This window comes from Rhamphochromis longiceps, linkage group LG15, assembly GCF_057381845.1.
Source record: "Rhamphochromis longiceps isolate RC_006_pf linkage group LG15, R_longiceps_female_GT1.1, whole genome shotgun sequence".
NCBI lineage: Eukaryota > Metazoa > Chordata > Actinopteri > Cichliformes > Cichlidae > Rhamphochromis > Rhamphochromis longiceps.
In genome coordinates, this window is record NC_140571.1 from 42,426,477 (window position 1) to 42,442,202 (window position 15,726).

The 15,726-nt window shown below is 41.3% G+C and overlaps 1 protein-coding gene across 1 annotated transcript; it reads left to right on the forward strand.

The window, feature by feature from the left end:
• The first annotated feature begins 5,987 nt into the window (after nucleotides 1-5,987).
• Nucleotides 5,988-14,754, forward strand: tomm70 (translocase of outer mitochondrial membrane 70). The gene is made up of 12 exons (XM_085381740.1): nucleotides 5,988-6,318; nucleotides 7,804-7,977; nucleotides 8,434-8,560; nucleotides 8,656-8,765; nucleotides 8,859-9,007; nucleotides 9,283-9,490; nucleotides 9,753-9,887; nucleotides 9,972-10,079; nucleotides 11,132-11,248; nucleotides 11,611-11,708; nucleotides 11,804-11,926; nucleotides 13,083-14,754. The coding sequence occupies exons 1-12, from the start codon at nucleotides 6,085-6,087 to the stop codon at nucleotides 13,234-13,236; spliced, it is 1,737 nt and encodes a 578-aa protein (XP_085237866.1). The 5' UTR covers nucleotides 5,988-6,084; the 3' UTR covers nucleotides 13,237-14,754.
• Nucleotides 14,755-15,726: the final 972 nt, after the last annotated feature.

Here is a 15,726-nt window from a genome sequence, read left to right on the forward strand (position 1 = left end):
TCTGTAATGAGAAGGGGTGTGGTCTAATGACATCAACACCCTATATCAGGTGTGCATAATTATTAGGCAACATCCTTTCCTTTGGCAAAACGGGTCAAAAGAAGGACTTGACGGGCTCAGAAAAGTCAAAAATAGTGAGATATCTTGCAGAGGGATGCAGCAGTCTCATAATTGCAAAGCTTCTGAAGCGTGATCATCGAACAATCAAGCGTTTCATTCAAAATAGTCAACAGGGTCGCAAGAAGCGTGTGGAAAAACCAAGGCGCAAAATAACTGCCCATGAACTGAGAAAAGTCAAGCGTGCAGCTGCCAAGATGCCACTCGCCACCAGTTTGGCCATATTTCAGAGCTGCAACATCACTGGAGTGCCCAAAAGCACAAGGTGTGCAATACTCAGAGACATGGCCAAGGTAAGAAAGGCTGAAAGACGACCACCACTGAACAAGACACACAAGCTGAAACGTCAAGACTGGGCCAAGAAATGTCTCAAGACTGGTTTTTCTAAGGTTTTATGGACTGATGAAATGAGAGTGAGTCTTGATGGGACAGATGGATGGGCCCGTGGCTGGATTGGTAAAGGGCAGAGAGCTCCAGTCCGACTCAGACGCCAGCAAGGTGGAGGTGGAGTACTGGTTTGGGCTGGTATCATCAAAGATGAGCTTGTGGGGCCTTTTCGGGTTGAGGATGGAGTCAAGCTCAACTCCCAGTCCTACTGCCAGTTTCTGGAAGACACCTTCTTCAAGCAGTGGTACAGGAAGAAGTCTGCATCCTTCAAGAAAACATGATTTTCATGCAGGACAATGCTCCATCACACGCGTCCAAGTACTCCACAGCGTGGCTGGCAAGAAAGGGTATAAAAGAAGAAAAACTAATGACATGGCCTCCTTGTTCACCTGATCTGAACCCCATTGAGAACCTGTGGTCCATCATCAAATGTGAGATTTAAAGGAGGGAAAACAGTACACCTCTCTGAACAGTGTCTGGGAGGCTGTGGTTGCTGCTGCACGCAATGTTGATGGTGAACAGATCAAAACACTGACAGAATCCATGGATGGCAGGCTTTTGAGTGTCCTTGCAAAGAAAGGTGGCTATATTGGTCGCTGATTTGTTTTTGTTTTGTTTTTGAATGTCAGAAATGTATATTTGTGAATGTGGAGATGTTATATTGGTGTCACTGGTAAAAATAAATAATTGAAATGGGTATATATTTGTTTTTTGTTAAGTTGCCTAATAATTATGCACGGTAATAGTCACCTGCACACACAGATATCCCCCTAAAATAGCTAAAACTAAAAACAAACTAAAAACTACTTCCAAAAACATTCAGCTTTGATATTAATGAGTTTTTTGGGTTCATTGAGAACATGGTTGTTGTTCAGTAATAACATTATTCCTCAAAAATACAACTTGCCTAATAATTCTGCACTCCCTGTATTGTTTGACTGATGGCCCTTAATATAAAGACTTCGGACTTTACGTTTCCCAATTTTTGCTTTAAGTTATTTTGTTAATTACATAATAATGTAACTAACCTAATAATGATCCTTATTGCTGTTTTAGAGAGGAGCAGTGCTTCAAAGGATAGCTGCAGATTTCTGTCAGAATCTGCAGATTATACAGTACAAATAAAATGTTCACGTTTCTCCAACGTTGTCTTCCCAGCAGTTTCACCGGATGGTCAGGAAGCGTTCGCGATGTCTTCTCGGGCACTTCACTGGCGCTGATAGTTGGCGTCTGTCTTGTGTCGGTGACGTAAAAGATGGATTTAATGCGACTTGACCATCAAACAGCAGTCGCTTTCTGAAACATCAGATATGTATCGGATTCAGTACCACATACGAAAGTGACCCAGATCGGATTTGTGCCGTTCACACTGTCACACCATGATCGGATATGGGTCGCAGAGGGTCAAAAAAATCGGATTTGATGCACTTTCGCCTGCAGTGTGAACGCAGCCTAACTGCCATTCCTTAACTGTGATTCCTCCCCTGAGCATCCCTCTGTTTTTATCCAGTTTTATGTAGACTGCACAGCTTTTCAACCTTAGTTATCACAACACTGCCAACAAAGAAAGAAATGTGTCACTGCAAGTCAGAGGTGAAAGTTGAGCTGAGAAGACAAAGCGGTGCCATCCAGTCTCACGTTCAACATTCAGTCTGGATTGTAGAAACTACTTCCTCCCACATAGTGTGAGTCGGAGACTGTGCCACAATCAATTGTTTTTTGTGGGGTCTTTTATTATCATAGAATTAATTATTAATCTGAGAACGATGGTTATTTTAAACCCTATTTTTTCACATTTTCCTGCTGTGTACCTCTTACTTTAACCTCAGCAGCCCAAAGCAACCCCTTGTATTTCTTGTCTGATCAAATTGCACCATGTGGGACCTCTGTGACAGGGGACTTTTATCTAAAAGTTACATGTAAGAATCCTACATTCCAATTTACTTTATGAACAGTACAAAAGGATTAGCAATGAATTAAAAGTAAGTCACTAAATGTTAGAATTGGCTGGTTGGTGTGTGCTGAACAGGGCTGATACTTTATACATGCATGGCTTCATAAGACTGGTTGAAACAGGCAAAGTAACTGACATGTATGTTTACATTTACTGCATGTTTTACTTCTCAGAGTGAAAATGAAACGTTCACTTTTAGCAACTGCATTTTGCGCATGCTTTCAAAACTACTTAGATTTTTGTTTTGTAATGTAAAAGTATGAACACCACACTGTACACTGCATATAAGGTTGTATGCAAAAGAACTGCATTCCATACATGCGTGTAATTATTTTTAGTAAGTGCTGGGGAAGTATCAAAGGCTTGATTGTCAGACTAATAATTCATTTTTGTTGACTTAAAGTAAAACATCAAAGTGATTAAATTGATTAAAACAGCCTGTATAAGTGAAAAGATGTGTCACGAGTTTAAAATTGATCAGGTTTAAAAGTTGTACCAATGCACCACTGCAATGACCATATTATGTCTGCCAGACCCCCACGACCCCCACCTCCTTATTGTGATATTTTGCCTCAGGCTTTCTGCAGGTCTTTGGAAATACGTTTTTAACTCATTTTCAGTGCGGTCCTTGTCTCTGACCATGTCTTTTAATTGTTAAGCCCCTTCACACAAAACTAAGAACCATTCAAACATAAGGCACCTAACTCAAGGGATGAACTGGTGTTATGTCTACACATAAGACAACTTGCTAAAAAGAACTATACATAGTATCTTTAGGCACTTTTCTTCTTAGCAGCCTGTCACAAAACAATAAAACAAAACATAATTTGACCCCATTTCTTTAGTTGAATCGATGAAAATTACCGATATGAGGGCAGATGTGAAGGAACTATCAAGAGAAGTGGCAGTATATAAAAATGCATTTATAGCAGATGAACAGTATCTGAAAGTCATGTCTTTAAGCAATAGAAAACAAGCCAGATCTGAGGTCCAGATCCAGACAGGACCTGAGAGATGCATCTTGCAGTTGAGCCACTGTTTGCTGTAGTCTCATCAGAAATGATCTGAGTGGAAGGGAAACGGAGAAAAGGCCACGGTATGTCAAACTGCACATAAACTTGACTAAAAATCAACAAAAGATGTTAACTACTCGGTTTGAATGATCGTTAATATGTAAGGAAGAGATCAGGAGAGCGGTACAACAGTAACTGGAAAACACAGTGGCGTCTTCTTTTTTTAGCGTGACAATTATTTCAAACACACAAAGCAACACTATCAGTCATGGATTCATCTCTACAGAGTCTGGACCTCAACGTTACTGAAGCAGTGTGGGATCTTGGCAGAGAGCAGAATAAAAGGCAGCAACATCCAAAGAAGAGCTTTGGATGTCCTTCAAGAACTGTTCCTGAAGACTACTTGGAGATATAACACAGTCGTAGTTTAACAGCTGATTATCTTCCATCTGCCATTACCAAGCCCAAACACCGGCTCTACAGTGGTGCCCTCTAGAGCTCAAACGCTCTGCTTACAAATAGTGTTTCTTTCTGAGGAGGTCGGATTTGTTAGTTTGTACGTAAACAAGATTGTTTTGGACACAATTAGCTTTGCCTGCAGCTCAGAAAAGATAAAAACAAGAACTGAGGGCTTGATTTTAAAAACAAAATGAGACATTAAAACACTGATTACAAAAAATGCATCATGGCATTATATCACACTAGCCATTGAAGTGTACATGTAAACACACACACACAACACAGATGGCTGAGCAGTTACTTTCTGGCAGATTTACTTAAACAATGGAAGGGTGGCCGTGCTCATCCACACCGTACAACCTTATTTAAGCTTCCAAAAATATATTTTGCAAACTTACAGCAATATTATACCGGATTAGTCTCTGCCATTCATGGTAAAAGTTGTCTGATCCACTCGTCATGAGCTCCTTAATTCTGATCTCTGTGACCTGTGAGCGGGATTAAAGAGACTGTCGACAAATACACGGTAAAGCTTAAAAGAGCTCAGCCATTTACACTGACGTGGCAAAAAACAGAGTCTCTAGTATCATAAAAGGGCTTAAAGAAGGCTTCTCTACAAAACTCAAGAAACTCTTGATAATAGAGGACCAAAAAGTTTTAAATGATACTCTCACATAGATAATGACTTTGTTTGAATAGTCCATGTTCTTTACAACTAAATGCACAGAAACAAATGCTAATTCAAATTTTAAATAATAAAGTTTCTCTCAAAATGAATCTTTGATGATGCTAAAAGGTAATAAATGCAGGTTTTTTGCTCCACTACAGTGGTGCTGATGTATAAATCAGTCATGCTGCAAAGGCAATTGAAAGCCCCAGTGGGGCAGTGCATTATAATGCACCTCCATATATTCAACAGCAAGTACAAGAAAATTAAAATCTTAAAAAAAAGTTTTCAGATTTAAACAATAACAGAATGACTTCCTTGAAAAAGCTTTGAATCTGTAATAACAATCCCTATCAGTACAAATGCGTGTACTGATGTGCTTATTTAAAAAAGAAATCAAACTAGACTGGTGCAGGGGAAACATGTTCCAAACACCCGTCTGGATTTCAGGAATTGTATACTGGGAACAAATTTAAAGGGATTGAAGGAACTTCAGAGATGCACAGTACTCTGACACACATGTCAAACTCTCTCTCTGTGTGTGTGTGTGTGTGTGTGTGTGTGTGTGTGTGTGTGTGTGTGTGTGTGTGTGTGTGTGTTACTTGTAGCGTAAGTCCATACACAGAACAATAAGAGTTAACTGGGTCGCTCCTACTGCTGTTGTTGAACTGCTGATCTGCTGTGCACACTTCACCCACAGTACACAACAGAAGGGCACAAAACCCCTATTAAATATCAATCAGATTTCAAAACATTTAAAACAGTCAGCAGGGTACTGCTGCCTGCTGTGATACATCCTCTAACACTGGCTTCCTCTCACAAAACATCCAAGCTGACTGCTTGGACATCTCAGCAATGAGATAATAACAACGGGAGACCGGATCTCTAGACAACACATTAATCCACAGCCCACAACTCTACATGTCTTCTCAATGAGGAAAAATACCTCATCAGTGAGGGGTCCAAAAGGCCCAGACAGGGTATCAGACAGGCACCGGAACTGAGAGACGTGCGTGTTTTCTCTTCCAGACGTGACACGCTTTTTTTTTTTTTAAATGCTCCCAGACTGTAATCACTGGCAAGTAACACTGCTGCTATTTACATTAGCTCCCTCGCTGATAGCTAAAGTGTAGCGTAGCCATCACTGTTGATTGTTTATGCAGTCTTAATAATATAGCAGGCGTCGCTGTAATATCAGTCAACAAAGTGCTTGGTCCACGTGGTCAGTGGTTCATAACAAACCTCTCTGTTCTAGCCTACAAACTGCACTGGAAAGGCGGTAGCTGGTGGTCCGGAGATGTTTGGACTACAAATCGTCGATATAAGACTGCAACTACACTCAGCCCCGTGGGTTCCCTTCTCTTAGTATCCCATGATTCCTTGGTGTCTGTGACCTCGCGGAGCACGGGAAGAAGAAGCCGAGCTCGGTCACGCTGTATGCAGGAGGTGGTGCTGCTGGCTGGTTAACTATTGCTCACTTGTACATCATGGCTGCTTCGAAGCCAGTCGAGCCGCAGTCTGGGACTGGACTACCCCGGTGGCAGCTGGCCCTGTTAGTGGGGGCTCCCATAGTACTCGGAGTCGGGGCGGTCTACCTATGGAACCGCAGCAGGACGAAGGAAAAGAAGGGGACCGGGGAGCGGAAAACACCTGAAGGCAGCGCCAGCCCCGTGCAGGGCCAGGACGGCGAATCTCGATCCGGCCGAGAGCAGGAGAGCATGGTGACGCTTCTGCCGCCCTCATTTCACTCTTACCACATTAGCATGATGGGTGTCCGTGCAGTGGGTACACTCTTCTGACTAACCGTGTCATTGCCATAAAAATACAGTCAAGGACATCGGACGTTACCGCCTCCAAGCAGCTGCTCTACCTCCGCAGTGCAAGGCCGGCAGCAGCCGGTCCACTGGAGCCAGATTAGCTTATGCTAATCGCTAGAGAGCTAGCACTCAAGCTAACAGTAGCTAGGTCAGCATGCCTGGCTGCAAATGTTTGCGTCAAAAGACTTGAAAAACGTCCGTATCTGACGCCAAAATTCCCGATGCTGAGCGGTAAAATAGATATCAACCACATGATAATAATAATTACCCGAAATGAGGTTTGAGTTTTGTAACTAATGTTTAGCTGGCTAAGGCTGCTTTCCCAGAAAGTGACGTTGGGCGGGGATGGTTCGAGTCTGTTTTAGGTAGAGACAGTGTAGCAGCCAAAGGTGACTGTCACCTCATTTACTCTCCACTGTCATGCATAATGTCCTCAGTGATGGGCTGTATTTGCTAAACAGTGTAATGAAGCCAGTGCGTTTTAAATAGATGTTAAACATTTTCGGTTTACTTTCTGTTACATGTACATCTTACTAAAGTTTTTACATGATCTTAAAACGGTGTGACACACATGGGTAGGACAATTCTAACTGAAATGGATGAAAGACCAACGTTTTATTAGGTAGATACAGAAGTTTCTGTTCTTAGTTCAGGAAAATCATCAGGACCTTAATAAAACACATGTTAAACTCTTTTGTTTTTGTAAAGTAGGATTTATTTACTTGAGCGAGAAATTCATTTTTGTTTATGAAATAGACGTAAATAACCAAAAAATGCACATATTTCTGTTAAGTATGCCTGTAAGCCATTCCTGGTTATGTGTATAATCAACCCTGATGTCTTTTTTTGTGGTCATACTAAATATTAACTTTCGTACAAACTCTGTTTTTGCCTTACATACTTTGCTGCCACATATTTCCCAGTATAATATTAAGAAATTATGAGTGGCTCAAGACATGGCACAGGACCTACTGTGCCTTTCCAAAGGCCTCTAAAATGATCACACTAATTGCTCTCGACACAGTGTAAAAGTGTAGATAAGAGTTCTGTATTTATTCTAGCGAAAGGAAGCATCCAGGGTGAAATTACCAAGACTCTGCATGCTACTGAGGTTTTGGGTGAAATTAATTGCGTGTACTTAAAGTTTTTGGTTGTATGCTGGTGTTATGTAGAGTGGGGAAAAGCATTTGTGCATGCAGTGCATAATCAGGCATTCAGTGTGCCCTTGGTGTCAATAATTACTGCAGCAGCTCACCAATTTGTTCGGCAAACCTCAGACTGTCGGCCAGTTGTTGCGTAGTTGTCATAAATTTTTTTTGTTTCCTTGGTCACGTTTCCAGTTTATTGGACAAATCAATAATTGTCCTCTCTCTTTGTTTTTTCATTTAGAGTCCTTTGGATCGGGCCCAAGCATCTAAGAACAAAGGCAACAAGTACTTCAAAGCTGGAAAGTATGAAAACGCCATACAGTGCTACACAGAGGCCATTGCTCTGTGCCCCACAGAGCAGAAGTCGGATTTGTCAACGTTTTACCAGAACAGAGCTGCAGCCTACGAACAGCAGGTTGGCACAACATCCTGTAAACTATGCAGAAGTTGTTGTAGAGTTTAAAAATAATTGAAGGCACATTTTCAGAAGCATAATGTGTACACTGAGCTCCAGCTACCCCAGTTTAAGTGTTATTACTGTTCTCAGTTAGATATTGTCCCCAGAGATGTTCACTAGGTTAAGCTGGTTGGGTTGGACCTAAAATGGCTTTAGTTAAAAAGTCCTGCTGTTCTCACACCCTGATGGCATGCTAAATGAAACAAACTGTGGTTTCTGTCGGCTCCTGCAGAAGCAAACGGTTCGTGTTCTTTGGACAAGATTGTGTTTGAGTCTTAACTTTCCTCTTTTATATTTGAGGATTTACCGCACAAAGTATCTCATTTTGTCTCAGCGAGAGGTTAAAGTGATCTCTCTCATTGAGACACAGCAGGGATGTTTCAAATTAAAACTTAACTGAACCTTTGATTTCAGATGAAGTGGACAGAGGTGGTACAGGATTGCAGTAAGGCTGTTGAGCTGAATCCACGCTATGTGAAGGCTCTGTTCAGGAGGGCTAAAGCTCTGGAGAGACTAGAAAACAGGAAGGAGTGTCTAGAGGGTGAGATGTTTTTATAAAAATGTTTGTTCCAAGTTTAACTTTTGAGGTGCAACTCTCATTGACAGTCTGCTGCGTTTTTCTCCTGTGATCTCCAGATGTCACAGCGGTGTGTATTCTCGAGGCCTTCCAGAACCAACAGAGCATGCTGCTAGCAGACAAGGTGCTAAAGCAGCTTGGGAAAGAGAAGGCCAAAGAGAAGTACAAGGTGTTTGTTCACTTTCAGACACTTTCAGTTTTCTTTGCCTTTATCTTCACATTGAACTTTTTTTTTCTTTTTCCCAAAAACATTTTGTTGCAGAACCGTGAGCCAATGATGCCTTCGCCTCAGTTCATCAAGTCGTACTTTAGCTCCTTCACTGATGACATAATCTCCCAGCCTCTGCAGAAGGGGGAGAAGAAAGACGAAGACAAGGATAAGGAGGGCGAGGCAGCAGAGGTCTCAGAGAGGTTGGCATATCTTCTTAATCCAAACTTTTTTCATAACCTACGGTTTCTGTTGTTACAGAACAATGTAAAGAATCTGTAGCACTGTGTTTATTTATGGCACCATTCTTGAGAAGAATAATTCAAATCTAACCTGCATGTTGTCGCACGTATTTAGACTAACGAAAGCAGGCAGGCTTAATTAGACTAAAGTTGTCATGGTATGCTAATTTAAAAACTGGTGGTGTGTGCTCATTAGGAGACATTTCTGTAGGTAATAGTTTTCCCTATATGCTTAGCTCTGGGTACCTGAAGGCAAAACAGTACATGGAGGAGGAAAATTATGACAAAATCATCAGCGAATGCACCAAGGAGATCGAGTCAGGAGGAAGATACACCGCTGAGGCGCTGCTGCTGCGCGCCACCTTCTACCTTCTGATTGGAAACTCTACTGCTGCTCAGCCCGACTTGGATCGGGTCATCAACATGCAGGACGCCAACGTGAAGGTACAGACGATTTATTATTGGGGTATTTTGGTTGTTTGTGTGGAAAGACTAAAAAGTCAAATAACGGTCTCGGGTAATTTTATTGTACTTCTTGCAGAATTTTGCCTGACAAGCTAGGTTTTAGCCAGAAGATGAATAGGCTTACCAAGTTGTGACTTTGGGAGCATGCTTGTTTTTTAGATCACATAATTTGTAAGCTCCAAAAACCATTTCTTTACAGGAGTCTTAAAAAGCCTTCTGTACTCTTATCTGAACTTTACAGCTGAGGGCCAATGCGCTGATCAAGCGTGGAAGCATGTACATGCAGCAGCAGCAGCCAATGCTCTCTACACAGGATTTCAACACGGCCGCAGAGATCGACACGCGGAACCCTGATGTGTATCATCACAGGGGGCAGGTACGAGTGAGGGTAAACTAGTAACCTGCTGTTGATTTGGTGTAATAACTGTTAACATCCAGTTATGCATGTATTCTCTCTCAGCTGAAGATCCTGCTCGACCAGGTGGATGAGGCAGTGGTAGACTTTGATCAGTGCATCCTGCTCAGGCCTGACTCTGCTCTGGCGCAGGCACAGAAGTGCTTTGCCCTTGTAAGTAACCAGATAAAGGCAAAGTTAAAAGCAGTGCGGCTCTTCATATGTAACAATGCACAGGTTCAACCACTATCTGAAACTATTCAAAAAATCACAGAAGGTAAGATTGTTGGAGAGATCAGTCCACATCAGCACTGATTCAGAACCGGCACACACCAGCAGGGTGTAGGCAGAACTCCACAGGTCACCCTGCAGTCCCAAAGTGATGGTGACAAAATAAAAGGGACAACAAGACAGTGCAGGGTTCCTTAAGCCTTTAGACGGTGTGTCTGAGTAATCTACATATATAATATTATAAAGCAGCGGCCCCCAACCACCGGTCCGTGGCCTGGTCGTTTGGTACCGGACCGTGAGAGTTGAGGCTCGGGTGTGAAAGTTATGGTTTTCAGGGCTTTTATCGTTAACCCGGTTTCCCTGGGTCTAATCTCGTGTTGTAGTTGTGCGTCTTATTTTGAAAGAAATATTTACATATTACCATAGCGACCAGAGTACATTAAGGGGCAGAGAGGAGGATGTTACTCTCAGTGTTGTTGGTGCGTTTTAGGAGGACGCTGCTAATAAAGTTACACAATTACACAGTGAAGTCACGTTTATTATTATTGTAGTATTATTATCGTATCATCTTATTTTGTTGTATTTATCCGCAACAGCTTAAAGATCTGGCATTAAACCGTCCATGGCACAAAAGGTTGGGGAGCGCTGATATAAAGTCACAATAGAAGAGAGAATTTTAGGGTAACTTTTCCAAAATAGCAGGAATGGCTAACGGTATGAGGAGACCTGGAAGATATGCCAGAAGTCTTTGAAAGTTTGGATGCAAGTCATGTTTGAGATAAAGCCTGAAAAACCTGCTCTCTGGTCCTCAAGCATATCCCACTTTTCACTGATCACTTTCAGTTTCCTCTTAATGGTCTGAGCGTCCCAGTTCCTGCTGTCTGTAACTGCCTGATTTTGCCTTAAATGTTTAATTATTTCTATTCATTATATGATCATATGGTGATTTTTGTCTGTGCCATTTATCATTTTCATTTGACTCTTCTGTCCTTCAGTACAGACAAGCATATACTGGAAGTAATATTTCACAAATACAGACAGCCATGGATGGCTTTGAAGATGTTATCCGGAGGTTTCCAAAATGTGCAGAGGGCTACGCTCTCTACGCTCAGGTATGCTCGGCTGGAGATGGATATAAACAAAATGTGACAGGCTGTAGTGTTACATTAACACATGAAATAGAAATACCGTGTGTTTCTGTTCTGTTTTAATACTTGTTTGCAGTCTTCTATTTCTCTGTGATAGCTTATTGTAACAAAACTGCTTATCTTGATTTGGCCAACTCCTCATGATATGTATTCAAAATAGCCATAAATCCTTAACATTTCCCACATTTGCTTGGAAATGTGGTTAATATGTGCACTGATTTATTTTTAGTAATTTTGTGAAAGCATTATAATCCTGTTGGGATGGGAAAGTGTCGCTTTCATGCCTGGTGGGCACGTTTTTACCAGTCCTCCTGTGTACTTCTCAGGCTTTGACTGATCAGCAGCAATTTGGAAAAGCCGATGAAATGTACGACAAGTGTATTGAACTGGAACCAGACAATGCTACAACATATGTCCACAAGGGGTAAGGGTTTCTCCCCTGTTATGTGGCTATATTGATCCATATAATGTCTCTGATTTGTTTGTGTAAATGTGACATGTTGTTTGCTCTGTCTGCAGTTTGTTGCAGCTTCAGTGGAAACAGGATCTCGACTTGGGTCTCGACCTCATCAGTAAGGCAATTGAGATCGACAACAAATGTGATTTTGCCTATGAAACCATGGGAACCATTGAAGTTCAAAGGTGAGTCACACAGTATGTGAGTGTTTGTTCCCAGGGATGATTTCTCTGCTGCTTTGTAATGTTTTCACTTGTACAAAGATAAAAATGGTAGCATGCTGGTATTTCTGTCAGGATGTTTTTAGGAGTCCCATAGTGTGCATTTTTCTTCTTTATAAAACACTAAATGAGAGAAAGCAGTCAGCTGCTGCGCTTTGTGCTTTTGTGTTGCCCCTAAAGGAATATATTTGTACCATTTTGAACAGACTGGTTGAAGTGTTACAAACATCATGTTTGCGGTTTAAGGATCTGATTCTTACTTCAGGTGTGACAGGTTCCTGGGTCTGGATGAGCCCTTGTTAATGTTAGGAAAAGGAGGAATAGGAAATATTGTAATCGTGTAACCAGTCTGTCTCAATCTAGACTTGCCCGTGGTGGGAGGCTGTGGGCTGGGGTGGGCATCTTAGTATTCCCTCAACTTGCTCCCTGTAAATTGGGGCTTTTCACGATTGACAAGAGGTTTTTTTTGTTTTTTTTCCCCCTGCACCTTTGGGTCAGGGAACGGGTGCTGACTGTCCTCTGCACTCGCCTAAACAACAGTTCAGCGTATCGGGAGCGCCTCAATGCTGAAGCTGCTGTACTGAGCTGTGGTCACAAGGTGTTTGGCGCCTGTCGTAGGCTGTCTGGCCCGTTGCTAGGAGCCATTCGATCTGTATACAGCCGTTGCAAGAGCTTGGTATGCTTAGCCGACAATAAGTCGAACTCATTCTTGGTGGGTGTTACTCTACCACGACTGCACTTTGTCACTGATTCTGTTCATGATCTTATGGACAGAATTTCTAGGTGTAGCCAAGTGAAGGAAGGCTTCTGCTTGGGCGGTCTCAGAATCTCATCTCTGCTTTTCTTAGATGATGTGGTTCTGTTGGCTTTAGCAGGTGGTGGCCTCCACCTCGCACTGCAGCAGTTCACAGCCAAGTGTGAAGCTGCAGCTCCACACTCGGCTTAGTTATCTTACATTATGGGACTCTTTTGGGAGTAAGATGATGCCTCCAAGAACTTAAAACTCTGATGACTGCTATGGAAACACAGTCCCTGGGAAAAAATTCCTGTGGTGGTAAAAATGATCAAATCTACACATTTTTCAAGTGCTTGGTATAACTGGAGTGTTTTCTTTTTACAGGGGCAATCTTGACAAGGCGATCGAGATGTTCAACAAAGCAATTAACCTAGCGAAGTCAGAGATGGAGATGGCCCACTTGTACTCGTTATGTGACGCCGCCTACGCCCAGACAGAAGTGGCGAGGAAGTACGGGCTGAAACCTCCGACTCTGTAACCGTTTTGCCAATGGATCGCCAATCTCAGTCTTCATTGTTGAATCTAACTGTGTTAAAAGTGCAACTGTCTGACTTCACTTTGATTTGTTAAAAAATAAATACTGGATGATATGGGGGGGAATTTGAAAAAAAGGACAAACCCTGAATATATACTGTTTACGTCACACTGAAGGGGATTATTTTCATGGAAACCAGATTTGTACTCAAAGTCAAACCGAGGCTATGATCCTGGTCTCTGGTAGACTCAGTGGTTTATCAGGATGTGGGGTGGCTGGGGTGGGGGGTGGATTTTAACCAACACCGCCCTTTATGCTGACACTTAATTCCACAATGGCGTCATTGTCTTTTTTTTTTTTTTATTTTATGGCTCAGAATGAAAATAAAGGTTGTCATTTATGGAGGGAAAGTGTAGATGAGTGAGACGTATACGTGTCAGAAGATGTAGAGAGAATTGAAATGTTCAGTCTGTTGAACCCACAAGGGTTTGGAGACACTTTTAAATCGACAGACAATACTGTGAGAGCTTTATAGTTCCAATGGACTGTTCACTTGTTACTTGATGCTGATCTAAAGTGTTTGTGTCCACCTACTCCCATATTGTAACATACAGTATCAGTTCTGAATGCAAGATTAAAATTATAGTCAAATGTACAATGTCTGTATTGAAATGCTGGAGTTGATCCCAGGATACAAGCCTACAGAGTTTAGGCAAAGTTTTTTTTCTTTCGTTTTAAATGGTGGGATTGCCTGTTTGCTTTTTTATATACTTCGTGCAGCATGTTCACTTTATAAATTAATGTAAATGCAATGCTCGTGCTGTCTTGAACACTAGGAAAACCCTTTTTGAGGCTTTTGTTTTTTTGCAGAACACTGATTAGACAAACTTAGCCAACTTTGTTTTTAGTTTTTTTTTCTTCTTTTTTTAAAAGAAGTTGCCTCTTGTGTCAGAAGGGTATTTAGTGGTTTTTCCCCAGCTCATGTAAATTGGGAAACCTGATTCTTTTTATAGTTTCTGTGATTTTTTTTTTCTTCTTCATGCTACATTTCCTTTTACTTTTGACTGAATACTTAACACGGTGGTTTAATTCTAATTTGCTTTTTTCATCTCTCCTTTTCAAACAACCCGAGCCTTATTGTCTCCAGCCTATGCAGCTCTGAGAATCTCTTGGTACGGTGTGTGGTTTGGTTCTCAAGTAGCATCTGTGCACCACTGATGATTGTACGTCTGGAGCATTTAAAAAAAAAAATGCAACAAAAAGCTCCCGTTCTCTGTGACATTCATTAGTCTCACCCCCAGTACACTATCACTGCATGTGTGGTGATGCCAAGGAACCAAATCATGCATTTTGAGCTGCAGCTGGTGAGACGGACTCCAACTAAAACCATATTTACTTAACCTTCAGAACATGGATGTGAACTAGATTTTGGCTGTTTGATATCACTGACATTCTGCATCTACCATACGTGTGGTGACCAAAGTGAAAGAATGAGTCCTAATAAAGTTATAATTCTTGGAATGAGTTTTACATCTGATCATTTCTGTTCACCCGGATTGTGCAGCACATTGTTTTTAAACCCCTGTAGTTAGAAACTAAATTTCGTTCTGATTATCTGAAACTTTGATAGAATTTTACAGTTTTTCTGATTTTCTTGCTAAGTAGCACACGTAAGTATTAAAGATATGTCTATTGAACAGACTATAGAGTCATTTCATAGTATTTCCTAAAAGGCCTCACAGCTGACCTTCCCAGATCTGTTTAATAGGAATTGTGCAAACTTTCCTGTGAGGGATTTTATGAAGACAGGGCTGTTTTTAGATCTTTTTCTGAGGGGCCATTTTAAAATTGCTAATCTATTAAAACACTTAAGCGTGACCTTTCAGATGCTTTAGGGTAAAGCTCTGGCACCATAAATATGAATGTGGACTCTTGGGACTGCTGCTCCATGACGAAGTTGAAACCCCTAAAATATTTGGATGTCTGACCACTGACAGCAGCTCCTGGATATCAGGACATCCTACTGATATTACATTGGATTGATAAAAAACATCACTGTGATATTTCCCCAGACAAGAAATACAATTTAACATTTCATTAAGAGCAACTTTCTGTTATTATTCGAGTCAAAATGTGTGATGGTGTTTGCTCTCTAATATGTATTTAAGTATACCAGTAATTATGTGCAGAAATATTTTAGGAACAGCTGTTTGGGAGGTAAGGATATAACAGTGAAGTAGTTTAATACTGACTTATGTTACAAACTCTGTATTAAATTTTCTATATTTCTTTATTGTGTAAAGCTGTGACAGCAACTTTGACAGTTTGCCAAGGATCTGGCTCCAGGTGTTGCAGATGCTGGCAAGAAAAAATATATATCTGTGAATGCATTGCTACTAAAATGAAAAGATGGGCAGCAGAATAAATAATATTTAACTATTAGTTCATTAGAAAAAAGAAATATTCATGTCGTCTGGTCTATATGTATTTGGG

What these genes read in the sequence shown, in the direction of transcription:
- tomm70 (XM_085381740.1), top strand. Translation starts at nt 6,085, where the DNA reads ATGGCTGCTTCGAAGCCAGTCGAGCCGCAGTCTGGGACTGGACTACCC. An exon ending in CAGGAAGGAGTGTCTAGAGG is followed by an intron (nt 8,561 to 8,655) that starts GTGAGATGTTTT and finishes TGTGATCTCCAG; the next exon opens with ATGTCACAGCGGTGTGTATT. An exon ending in ACAACATATGTCCACAAGGG is followed by an intron (nt 11,709 to 11,803) that starts GTAAGGGTTTCT and finishes CTCTGTCTGCAG; the next exon opens with TTTGTTGCAGCTTCAGTGGA.